This window comes from Lepisma saccharinum, chromosome 1 (assembly GCF_977018435.1).
Source record: "Lepisma saccharinum chromosome 1, izLepSacc3.1, whole genome shotgun sequence".
Lineage (NCBI taxonomy): Eukaryota > Metazoa > Arthropoda > Insecta > Zygentoma > Lepismatidae > Lepisma > Lepisma saccharinum.
In genome coordinates this window covers 177,335,246-177,347,405 of record NC_139229.1, presented here as the reverse complement: position 1 = coordinate 177,347,405, position 12,160 = coordinate 177,335,246, and the positions used below count along the sequence as shown (strand labels likewise).

General features: G+C 42.7%; 1 protein-coding gene across 6 annotated transcripts in view; it reads right to left on the bottom strand.

Annotated features, from left to right (window-relative positions):
- cpo (RNA-binding protein) overlaps positions 1-11,220 on the bottom strand; it is a 532,560-nt gene extending 521,340 nt beyond the window's left edge. For 3 of the 6 annotated variants that reach the window (XR_014443930.1, XM_083143323.1, XM_083143327.1), the window contains exon 1: positions 10,182-11,220. Coding sequence is in view for 5 of the 6 variants with exons in the window: in XM_083143323.1 (XP_082999449.1) it covers positions 10,182-10,259 (78 nt within the window). In the remaining variant the exon portion in view is untranslated. The remainder of the gene's footprint in view (positions 1-10,181) is intronic. The other 3 variants (XM_083143352.1, XM_083143344.1, XM_083143332.1) reach the window with 2 other exon arrangements.
- Positions 11,221-12,160: the final 940 nt, after the last annotated feature.

Here is a 12,160-nt window from a genome sequence, read left to right as displayed (position 1 = left end):
AAAAATACGGTCCGTTTGCCATGTGCGTTCGGTATTATCGTTTTCAAAAGTTTGCAACGCTTGAGGAAATGGGGAGGACTTCGGGAAAACTCCCGTCGCCCATTACACAATCCCGTTCCTCTCCCTGTTCATTGGTGGAGCCGTCTCGCGTCACTACTTGCGAAGAGACTTGTTCTCGTTCGCCTGGTCTACAGTTAGCTGGTACGGATAATAGCGCTTCCTATGAAAGTACAACCCAGAAGTGTACGTGACTGTACAATGAATACACAAGCTTGTTGCGAAGTAAATCGCTACGAAGCTAAAGTCGAATCCTGGGAAAAGCATACATATCGAAGTTTAAGTTCACTTTATGCACAGGTAAGCTAATCGGGACTGAATCTACAATTTAAACTGGCATCTGAACCACTTGTGGAGCCAGAGGCATGCATTGTCTTTGTTCCATCATCTGCAGCCACTTATTTCATTCTCACGATTAATCCAAGCGGTGGAAAAATTCGTAAAATAAAACAAAAGTCTGGGTACAGTCAGCGGCAATAAAAATGGAACACCTAGATCCTGAAATACTTGCTTATGTGTGTTGCCTAACTCTACGGTGGTGGTAGAAGCTGCCATTGAAAATTTGCTATTAAAATCCACTTATCGCCGTATTATTAGGCAATACACATAACGCCTTGCAGGGAAGCGATCTAGCTGTCAATTTTTTATTGCCTGTGACTGTACCTTCCAAGTCTACTACATGTACTATACTACGACGTCGGATTGCCACACGGTACGGTAATAGGGGCCAATCTGTACAGAAAGCCACAGACTTGTTTGAAATTTTCGGATGGCCATGCTGAAAGCTGATGCATGTAATAGGTCGTTGGTTTTTCACCAATCAGATTGCTGTACAGCGCAGACGCCATTCGATTGCCTTACCAACAGAAGACCAGAACTTTCAGCCCAGAAAGTAGCGCTGAAATATGATGCATGTAATAGGCCGCTTACTCCAAGACCTGGAAACGTATTGCAACGTATGCCGACTTTTCAACAGACTATACAGTGTAATGCAGAGAAAGAACAAGAAACTAAGAAAAAAGCAATCATCCTCCGTGCTTCATGGCCAAGTGCATTCCCTCGCCGCCGTCAAGTGCACTCAGAACGGAAAGACGGAGAAAGCGTTGCAGAGCCCAATTCCCTCCAAACAAAACAAACCGCCAGCTCTTAGTGGATCATTTTCAGCTGCCCTCTTCCTTTCTAAGTTTAAAAAATCCTCCGTTACTTGGAGGAAGGAAGCAAAAAGCTACACGGTTTTGTGTCCGAGTTAACACGGTAGATTTGGGATGACTCTGTAAGAAAGCGACCAATCATGCGTTCAGTCGTCAACTGTTTTTCTCACGGCGGTTCGCAACAGACTTTCAATGTCTGCAAGAAATTCAGAGAGCAATAACATCACAAGTATGTGCGAAAAGGTGTCACTTTTAAACATAATAAGGATCTCTACTAGCAGAACAGAAAATAGCTAGAGTTAACTCGTGAAATACCGTTTTCTGAACGATTCATAGAAAATGAAGCCAGTATTAGAACCGCTTCTAGAGAGTGAAACCAGTGTTTGAGGTGCATTTGGAGCATCCAGAATGTTGATTGCCCATCCAGGATACCAACAATTCTTTGTCAAAGTATCCATGGATACAAACAATTCTTTGTCGAAGTATCCATGGATACAAACAATTCTCTGTCGAAGTATCAATGAACACCAACAATCCTTTGTCGAACTATGCATGGATACCAACAATCCTTTGTCGAACTATGCATGGATACCAACAATCCTTTATCGAAGTACCCATGGATACCAACAATCCTTTGAAGAAGTACCCATGGATACCAACAATTCTTTGTCGAAGTGTCCATGGATATCACCAATTCTTTGTCGAAGTGTCCATGGATACCAACAATTCTCTGTCGAAGTATCAATGAACACCAACAATCCCTTGTCGAACTATGCATGGATACCAACAATCCTTTGTCGAACTATGCATGGATACCAACAATCCTTTATCGAAGTACCCATGGATACCAACAATCCTTTGAAGAAGTACCCATGGATACCAACAATTCTTTGTCGAAGTATCCATTTATACCAACAATCCTTTGTCGAACAATGCATGGATACCAACAATCCTTTATCGAAGTAACCATGGATACCAACAATCCTTTATCGAAGTACCCATGGATACCAACAATCCTTTGTCGAAGTATTCATGGATACCACCAATTCTTTGTCGAAGTATCCATGGATACCACCAATTCTCTGTCGAAGTATCCATGGATACCAACAATTCTCTGTCGAAGTGTCCATGGATACCAACAATTCTTTGTCGAAGTGTCCATGGATACCAACAATTCTTTGTCGAAGTGTCCATGGATACCAACAATTCTTTGTCGAAGTGTCCATGGATACCAACAATTCTTTGTCGAAGTACCCATGGATACCAACAATTCTTTGTCGAAGTACCCATGGATACCAACAATTCTTTGTCGAAGTATCCATGGATACCAACAATTCTTTGTCGAAGTATCCATGGATACCAACAATTCTTTGTCGAAGTATCCATGGATACCAACAATTCTTTGTCGAAGTATCCATGGATACCAACAATTCTTAGTCGAAGTATCTAGGATGCCTATCTACAGTTCTCAGTCGATGCATCCAGGAAGCCTACTACCTACAATTCTTAGTCGATGTATCCAGGATGCCTACCGACGATCCAGGTTGCCAGCAATTTTCTAATCCGAGATTCTACGATTCTAAGAGGTTGACACTACGGTACATGAATGGATTAATATTGAGGGTGAGCCTCCTGAAACTTCTAAAAAACAAGTGAGTGCCTCCGTCTTTAAACACCTAAAAGTAAAATTAAATACGCAACGGAGCCAATGGTTCTTAGCCAGCCCAAGAAAATGTTTTACAATTCACTTCATGCACTACTTTTAACTGGCATCGGCACATTACGCCCAGAAACTAATTAGAACTGGTCCACTGCACAAGAGCCTCATCGGGATACGAACCCGAACCCTTCGATTGTTGAGTGACAACATTAATTATTCGGACATTTGCGAGGTCTATGGAGTGTTATGGAGCATTAGTCTCGAACTTCGAGGTCTTTGAAGGGACATTTACCGCGGTCTTCGCCCGACTAAGAACGTGTTGAGGGCGATGTCTGAGAAAAAAAAACTTGAAACCGGTCACGTGCAGGAAACTTACAGAATTTGATAACAAGTTGACAACTTTGCTTTGTGTTATTTTAACCCGCTGTAGCTTGAAAACATAGATTTCAAACAAAGACGACTCTTAAAAAAAAAAACTACTTATTTAGTAATATTCTTTCCAAAGCTTTTATATGCTTTTTTTCAGAGTCCAATCAGGTAAATGTGCGACTGGTAGCGCAGCATAATGACAATCCATGGCAACATGTGGAATACAATAGAACTGTTTTTCTATTGTTATCTGCTTAGCAAATCCTACAAGGTAAAAACACTTTCCTTGCCTTCTTATTGTTTTTGGTCTCCCTCCTGGCCGTCCCGTCTCCTGCGTGCAGCTGCAGGTTCCACTTTGTAACCAGAGCCAGTGTGGATGTTGTCCCTCCAAGACAATCGAGCCTTTTGTCTTTGGGCCTTTCGTTTCCAACATTGTGTTATTGATCTGAAGCGCAATAACACGTGGCCCTGCCTGGTACTATCCAATTCACATATCTCCTTCCACCATACCATGGTTATCAGTTTGAGTAAATGCAAGTGTGAACAAGCACAGTCTCTCCTCGGGTGATCTTGATGCAGTGGCGGCGATTGGGTTCCAAAACCGGGAGGAGGGGGCAAGGTGCTAAAACTTTGGGGGCGGGGGCAAAGACAGTATATTTCCCTTTGTAGATAGGGTTTAGCATAGTGCGGGGGCAAAGTGGCGAAATGTGGGGGGCAACTGTCCCCCCCCCACTAATCGCTGCCACTGTCTTGATGTATAGTCGTTCGCGGATCTACTCAACATAGCTGATTTGTTTGTTAATCGCGACAATAAACTTAGTCGGGAATTAGACCAATTTTACCTTTCCTTTCTAACACAGGCTAATTTCTACATAAAGCATCTGGATATCGTTAAACATATAGAATAATATTCATTGATTGAATTGATTAATTTCACTTCGCTTTTCTGCCACTTTTGGCTAATCGCGAAGATAAGGATGAGTAATGGTATTATGAAATTGATGAAGGGACACTTACAAATAACACCCATGTCCATCTCGGGATTCCAACGCAGGGCCCCTAGAGCCGCAGCGCGTCCCTGCATCTTATGAATCCATAAGCGATATAAAATTATAAGTAGAGCAAATGATAGAATTTTTATTTCAAATTTTGCCTTATCGCAATCGTTAGATGAAGTTGATAAAGGGGCACTCAAGGAGTGCAGCCGATCTCCATGGAGGAGTGGTTAGCACGCATTCCTACGACACCAGAGCTCCAGGGTTATAATCCCGGCATGGGTGTTCTTGGAGAACGTCCCTCCATCAATTCCATAATATCGTATATCATCCTCCTCTTTGTAATTAGCCAAAAATGGCAGAAAAGCGAAGTACACTAAATCAATCAATATAGGAGTCCCCAGGTCGGGACTCGAACCCAGAACTTCCGCCACTGAGGCGGCAACAAATTAAATTGATTGAAGACCTGGAACTTCAAGAAATGGTTTGAAAATAAAAAGTACAAAGAACGCAGGGAATCTGTTGAGACTTACGAACGAAGAACTCGTCACAAAATATTCACATTCTCCTCTTTGGGCGAAATTCGACAACAGACATCCCTTTACTTCTGCAATTAGAAGGCGTTGTTGCATACATGTGCAATAATCATGCAGCACTGAGTTCATTACATCGCTATCAGAGACTGAAACTGTTGCGTCTGACGGTGCGGATAAGCCTGGGTTTCGCTAAGAAAAGGTGCCTGAAGTCATTCCCAGTCAGCGTGACGTACCGTCGAGTGAACGCTCTAGTGACCACTCGTGTGGGTTCAAGTCGTGACCACAACCGTCATCGGTCTTAATGCATGGCGGAGCAGTCAAGAGCACGGTGCGACAGTTACCTTAGGTTCTTGTCCATCACAGAGGGAAGTCGCTCCCGGCATGGACGTCTGGAAAGCACATCTCAGGTGCCGCAATCTTTTCATGCCAAACCCAAAACCTCGCTTTGAAATTACAAAATTCATTTTACTACACTTGCAGCGCGTTGGCCAAGTGTAAATGCACATATAAATGCATATTTGAAAGAGTTCCTTCCTATTTTAGCTTTGTTATCGTATAGTTGGGAGTAAAGTTTACTTTCATGAAACTTTCTAGATTATTTATTATACGTTTGACAGTAGATCTCCAGTCAGTTTCCATTTTCTATCTCATTTTTATAAGGTTTAGCAACACTCCAAACCCGAGCAACTGGATTATGATCAGATGTTCAGACAAAAAAAGAACAATTTACTTTAGCCAACAGAGCAATGGGGTGTTCAGGAATTTCGAAAGGGAGAGGCGGTTGCCTATACTTTTTTTCCTATTCAACCCTACTTTGCCATCTTTTCCTGCATTTGATGTTGTTCTCTTAGGAACTCAGGGCCAAAGAGAGGGTTAAAAACCCCACCAACCCTCCTTGGGGACGCCACTGCAACAGAGCCCCCTCCCAACAAAATAAAATTGGCCCCATTAACTCCAATTAATCCATTAATCAATCACTGGTTTAATTACCTATTTGCTACGAGTATTGTTAATCTTATATACCAGCATTACCTTTGCACTACCATCATATCGGATGTTATCTAATGTTTATGTTGCGCTAGAGCGCATGCATTTTAAGATGTCTCGTTGCACTCTAAGTGTATAGGAATCTTCCTCCAACTTATAAAGCTGCATGTCCAGCATAATGTAGAGTAAAGAGAAAATAGCCAATGCTATGGAATTATTAAAATTCATACAACTTATATTACTTTTTAGGAGACAAGCAAGATAATGGTAAAAAATAAAGATGCAAGGTTGGGTTTCAGGAAAGGCTGTAACTTGTAGGAATTTCAACGTGTTTTTCAGCAATTTCCCCAACAACTCTCTACCACTATATCCAAAAGAATTCTACACTAAGCCACGTGGTGCAACAACCCTTTGGAAAGTCGAGGCCTGTTAAGTGGTTTACAATTGAGTAACACGTGGTCTGACCATTAGATCCCATCGACGCTGTTTGCTTTCTATATCAGAACCCGCTACTATTTTACTCCCCAATTTGCCCCAACGAGCCTCAGCTAACCACCAGTGGAACTTTTGTTATAAAATTCGATAAGTTCCTCTCCTGATAATACACTCTGTATCCACATTCCAACAATATTTGAGTATCATTCGAAATTAAAGTCTGAATTCCATACCGCAATTATCCCTGCCCACATATCCCATACGCATTTCTCTCATATTACTAAAAAAAACCTTCAGTAATCACCTTCGAGCATCTGCAGTTTTTAATCGTGCTCCAACATAAAGGGTTCATCAGCAACCGCCCCACACAGACCAAATAACAAAACACAATCTGCATCTAGCGCATCCGCTGACAGATAAAACCTCCACCAAGGAAGTGACGCAACAGATAACCACACTTTATTCCTCTGGCATGTAGGATGTGCGGTTTGTGATCAAACACTATAGAACGGGGTTCAGGACAGAGCATCATAGCCCCTTCTCCCTTCTGATGACCTCCCACACATTCCCATCATGCCTCATGGAAACAGAGCTTGTCCTCCACATGCGATATGAGCTTAACGATAGCGTAGTGGATAAGGCAGCTAAGTCTGAAGAGCCTGTCTTTACTAAAACCCAGATGTTTATAAAATTTCTCCCATACCACTCTGGTCAAAGGTCGTGTAGACTGCACTTGAATTGCCTCGGTATTGGAAAATATAAAGCTATTTGTTGTTGGGGATATAATAAAATATATAATGTATATGATTGTTGATACATGCCCGGTTATGATATATGGGTCTTCTACTGGTCGAGCTCAAGTTAATAATAGGGTGGTTGCTAGTTTTATTCAGAATAATATTTGGTTGATTGGATAGAATCTTAAGACCTCGAAAATTTATTTTATGAAGTGTATACGAGCCCGACTATCACAAATTATATTTATTTAAAAAAAAGTTATTAATCAGTTACTCAGACAGGCCCGAAGACCATGTAATGCTAAGAACCGTACTATTAGGCCTAAAATTTTAGTCGCACCCTCGAGTTGTAATGTAACTTTCGTGATGTGGTGATAGAAATAAAAACCATTTTCCCTTCAGTCCATTGTTTAACATGGTCTCGTAACTAAGACGTAGTGATGGAAGACCACACGTCACCCAGTGAAAAGCATGTTACGTGGTTAGTAGACCAAGGGTGTTATCACCGCCTCCCTCCAGACTTGAAACTTAGCTTCTTACAAAAATGTTGTTCATTTGACATAAATGTAAAATATAGTGGTGGCAATATTTTTACGAAATTCACGGCCACTACGCAGACAAGCGCACACCTTTTTTTTTAGAGTTCGCAGAATGATAAATGTTGTCGCGCTAGATATTATGTGTCCTCAGTAAATGCTCCCACCAGACATGTACCATATGCAACTAACTACAACGGCGTTCTAGCCTTACAGGGAATGTAAATATACTCACTACGGGTCCTCCAGCATGATCCAAAATCAAAACCAGAATTTAGGATAGGATTTGGATGGCAGAAGTTTGATAACAATAGGAATCTTCAAATAATGTTTGGCTTTGATTTACAAATAAATACTAGAGATGTCTCCACTAATAGTACTCTGTTACAGCCCGCCCATTTTCCCCGTCAAATTGGGCAAGATCCCTCCCTTTCCAAATGAAATAATATGACACGAAAAATGGTAAAATATACCAGTGGCTAGCAAAGTTCTAAAAAGGGGTGGGCATATTCCTCTTCTTACAAAGTTCGTATGAAATATCCTGACAACAAGCAACAAGTATCGAGTCAATCTACCGATTTCTCACGCTCATATCTAACAGAATTCCTGACTTTCTCATGACTCAGGAACGTTTGATGGGCCCCTCGCAGGATATTTCCATAGGGGCAACACCAAAAAGTGTCTAGCTGGGCTATGACGTCATGTTTAGTCTGTCATAAGAGGGAGGAGAGAAAATAATATACAATAGAAGCGGCAGAGAAGAAAGCCAGGCGGAGGGACAAATAGAAGACGAAAAAATAAGATTAGATAAGCAAGGGAGAAAAAAAGGAAATGAAAGTAAAGAAAAGATGGTTAGAGAGAAGAAATGAAAGGAAGAGATATATGGAAACGAGACAGAGAGAGAGAAGGGGGAGGTACGGAGAAAGTGAAAACATAGAAAAGGGGAAGTTGGCACAAATGTAGACAGATTAAAATAAAAGCAATAACGGAAAAATAAAATTGAATAGTCCCAAATAAATAAAAGGGGGAAAATTCTGCTGATGCACATGATTGAAATGATCCTTCCCTGTCAAAGCCATAAATTGTGTCTTAGTTGATCGCTTAAATAACCCTTAGCCCAGCGATTCCCAAAATAGTTTCACTGAAATTACACTTATTCCAAACAAGTGTTTATTTACTACATTTTACACAAAAATGTTTCTGAACTTGAAATGTGTGTTTATTTTTTAACTTGAGGCAAGCAACCTAACCTTACTCACTAACCGAGCGCTGAAAGTGCTAGACAGGCCTGCATTCTGACTTGGGCGCCGCGGAAAAAACTTGAAACACTAAGGGCGCCGTGAAACGAAAAAGTTTGGGAACCCATAGCCTTACCGGAAAGCATGATGGAAGATGCATAAGTACTCCCCCGCAAACGGCGTAATCCCAGTCAAATCCAAGGTTCTTGAATAAATAACATTTTTTAATAATCCCTTGCCATTAATTATTCGTCATAACTTATTCTGCAGCAGAGGATGGCCTTAAATGGCAGATATCACTAATTTCACTCGCTTCATTGGTACGTCTCGTCGAATCTCGCCTTATCGAGTCAATCGTGACCATGAGGATAGGAAGAGAACTGATACAATAAAATGGGCAATAGAACAAATATGCTTCACCCGGGATTTGAACCCAAATCTCCTGCCTAAGCCGGGAAATGTGCTAACCACTATACCGCATACAGATGTCAACTAGTCAATTATAAAATGCATTAGAGGTTCATAAAAATGGAGCTGAAAATGTTAATTGATTGCTTTTCTGCCACTTTTGACTAATTTGGAAGATGAGGAGTGATAGACATTAATGAAAGGACACTAGCTAAAAACACGCGTGCCGGGATTCGAACCTGGGACACCTGGCGTCGTAGCACGCAGTGTTAACCACTGCTGAGGTCGGAAGGGACTGAAAATTTAACTTTGTAAACAGTTTCGATTAATTTGTTTATTTTGAGCAGCTCCCGCAACCAGTTTTGACTAATCGCGACGATGAATGCCAGGATTCGAACCTGCATCCTCGCCAAAAGTAGTCATAAGGCAGTAAATACACGAGTTCTTTAACTTCTTTTTATTGCCCCATTTTCCTCCCCTCTAAGATAGCCTACCGGTTACTCAGGAAAACTATGGGATTCATAATTCATGCCCTACAAATCTGACGTAATGCAAGTCAAATACTATTGAACAGTAGGAAAATAACGTAGGAATGAAAGGTTCGAATGTAAAAGTTACGAAAAGAGAACACACTGGCATGCTGAAACTAACAGGTGAAGGGAAGTATTAACAATTTTAAGGGTGACCAAACAAACCGTTGTCATAATAATTCCATTCGCAAAGTTAACTTGCTGTTGTCTGTTATCTGCCCTTCCATCAGTAACTCGACAAGTCAGTCACTGTTATCAGGCACCGCCACAAAAGATCCTGCCAGCCTTTAGTCACATGGGCGCTACCGGAATGAAAGTGCGCGATTTCCTTTTGGAGGGAAACCTGCCCGCCCGCATATGCAGTTACTAACCAGGGGTTCCCTGCAAGGGCATTTTCCGATCACGATTTGCCAGTACGTGAGGCATGAAAGGAAAATAATAGAAATGTTAACACGGTCCGTCGACACAATGGAGTACAATAAACAAGCCCCGCAAGTGTGTTCTGGGTTATTAAAAAAGTACAAGAGTGGGTTTGTACTTACCTCTTCCTCGCCTGTCGCTGTGTTCACGGAGTCCATGCTCTGGCTTAAGGCATTCGGTGCTTCCATGGCCGTTGTCATACCTCCTGTTCCGTAGATAAGAATCGAGGAAAACCGACTAAAAAAACAAACACTTCACAAAATCGTATTCCGGCGATGCAAAAATATCACCCAACTTAGGAAACGAGTGTTCAAAAACACGGATATCATTCACGCTTCTTCTGTATCCCAGCAAACACCACAGACTATTTTTATGTTAGCTTCCTTTTTTTCTTTCTCGGTTTCTTTCCGCTGTACAACCACCTTGCAACACGTCACACAGATGCACTTCCTTTTTGTGTTGTGTTTTCTTTCTGTAGTTTATTGCAAGTAGGCGAGTGCTGACAGTTGACGGTGTGCGTATTCGACCCGGTCTTCTCCAGGTGTGCTATCGTACAGACGGAACTCGAGGTCTGCACGGCTGAGAAGCTTGGAGTGGGGGGAGGGGGGCCGCGCGGGTGTGGAGGGGAGGAAATGGTGTAACACTAGGAGTGCGGAGGGGCGGAAGTAGAGAGGAGGGCGCCACAACTCCTGTATCACCTGGTCGAGAAGGTGCCTCTGTTAAAAAACACACTGCGTTACGTGGTGCTTGGAAACGACGGAAGGATATCGGAGAGTGTTCGTACAGTTCTGCCACGCACTATCGGACCACACCTGTTTCGGAGGGTTCTCTTCGGCCACCAAGGTGCTTCTCGCCCCCCCGTCGGCGCTCGGGGTTCGAGTGGGTGCGGGGTACCAGGGAGAGGTGGGAAAGAGAGGGGGGAGGACGTTGCGCTGCTATGTCGAGATCCACCAGCGGGTCGTTTCTTGCTGTGTCTCCGCGGACGTAATACGTTTGGTTGCGGGAGGAAGGGGCCTGATCCTTGTGAGGACGAACAGTGCGGTGGTGCTGGTCGACGACTGTGGTGCAATCCAGGGCTCTCGATGGGGCCCCCTTGTTTTTTTGGCGATGCCTTCCGTGCTTCACGTTGTCTCTCGGACTGCTAGCAGACGAGACTAGGGACGCCTCGCGCGGAGCACCGGGCTCGCTGAGCGGCCAACCAGGGCGCGCAGACTCCGTGACGTCATGCACCAATGCACACGGTTCGCTCGCCCTCACCTGGCCGACGTCACGATATACTCAGTGTTGCAAAACAAGTGTTGTTGAGGATAGATTCCTTTTCGTATCCACGATGCAATTTTGCGGGTGGATGGCTGGTAACAATGACGGTTGCACTAAAGGGGACGAAAGGAAAGCAAGGGGGTGACAATGTGACGTTTCGATCGAAACAACTGTGACGCCACTGCACATGTTCTTATCAATGATAACGGTTTTAATCCGGCTCAACACCCGAGCGTTTAATATTCGGCTCACGATCCTACCTCCGTTGCGAAGCTTTTGGCTTCGAGTCCTGGTCAGGTCATGGAACTAATCTGTATTCTTCCTGATCATCGCATAAGTACGCACAACAGCAACGTTAAATGACACAAAGACATAATTACAAAACGTTCTTTGGAAACTCACTTTAAAAAGAGTAACTGGGTTCAGTTACTTTCCTCAAAAGTAACTCAGTTGCAACTAGTCTTTTTAAAATACAACTCAATTAAAGTAATTGTGACTTAATTTTGCAGTTACTTCAATCTAGATAAACTAATTCGTGATACGTTTCACGGTTGACATTAACTTTTATTACTAATATGCTCACAACAAATGTAGGTAGTTTAAGATTTTGTTTCCATCATTTTATTACTATTGAATTATACATAAAAATAACTACTAGATTTCTTACTCTTTACCTGAAGGGCCTCCCCGATGGCGCAGCGGTAGCGTCGTCGCCTTGTAATCAAGGGGTCCCGAGTTCGATACCCGGTGGAGGCACATAGTGGTTCGGATTCCACTTTAAACTGTAGGTCCAGTCCCGATTAGCCTTACAGTGCATAAAGTGGACTTAAAACACGAAATC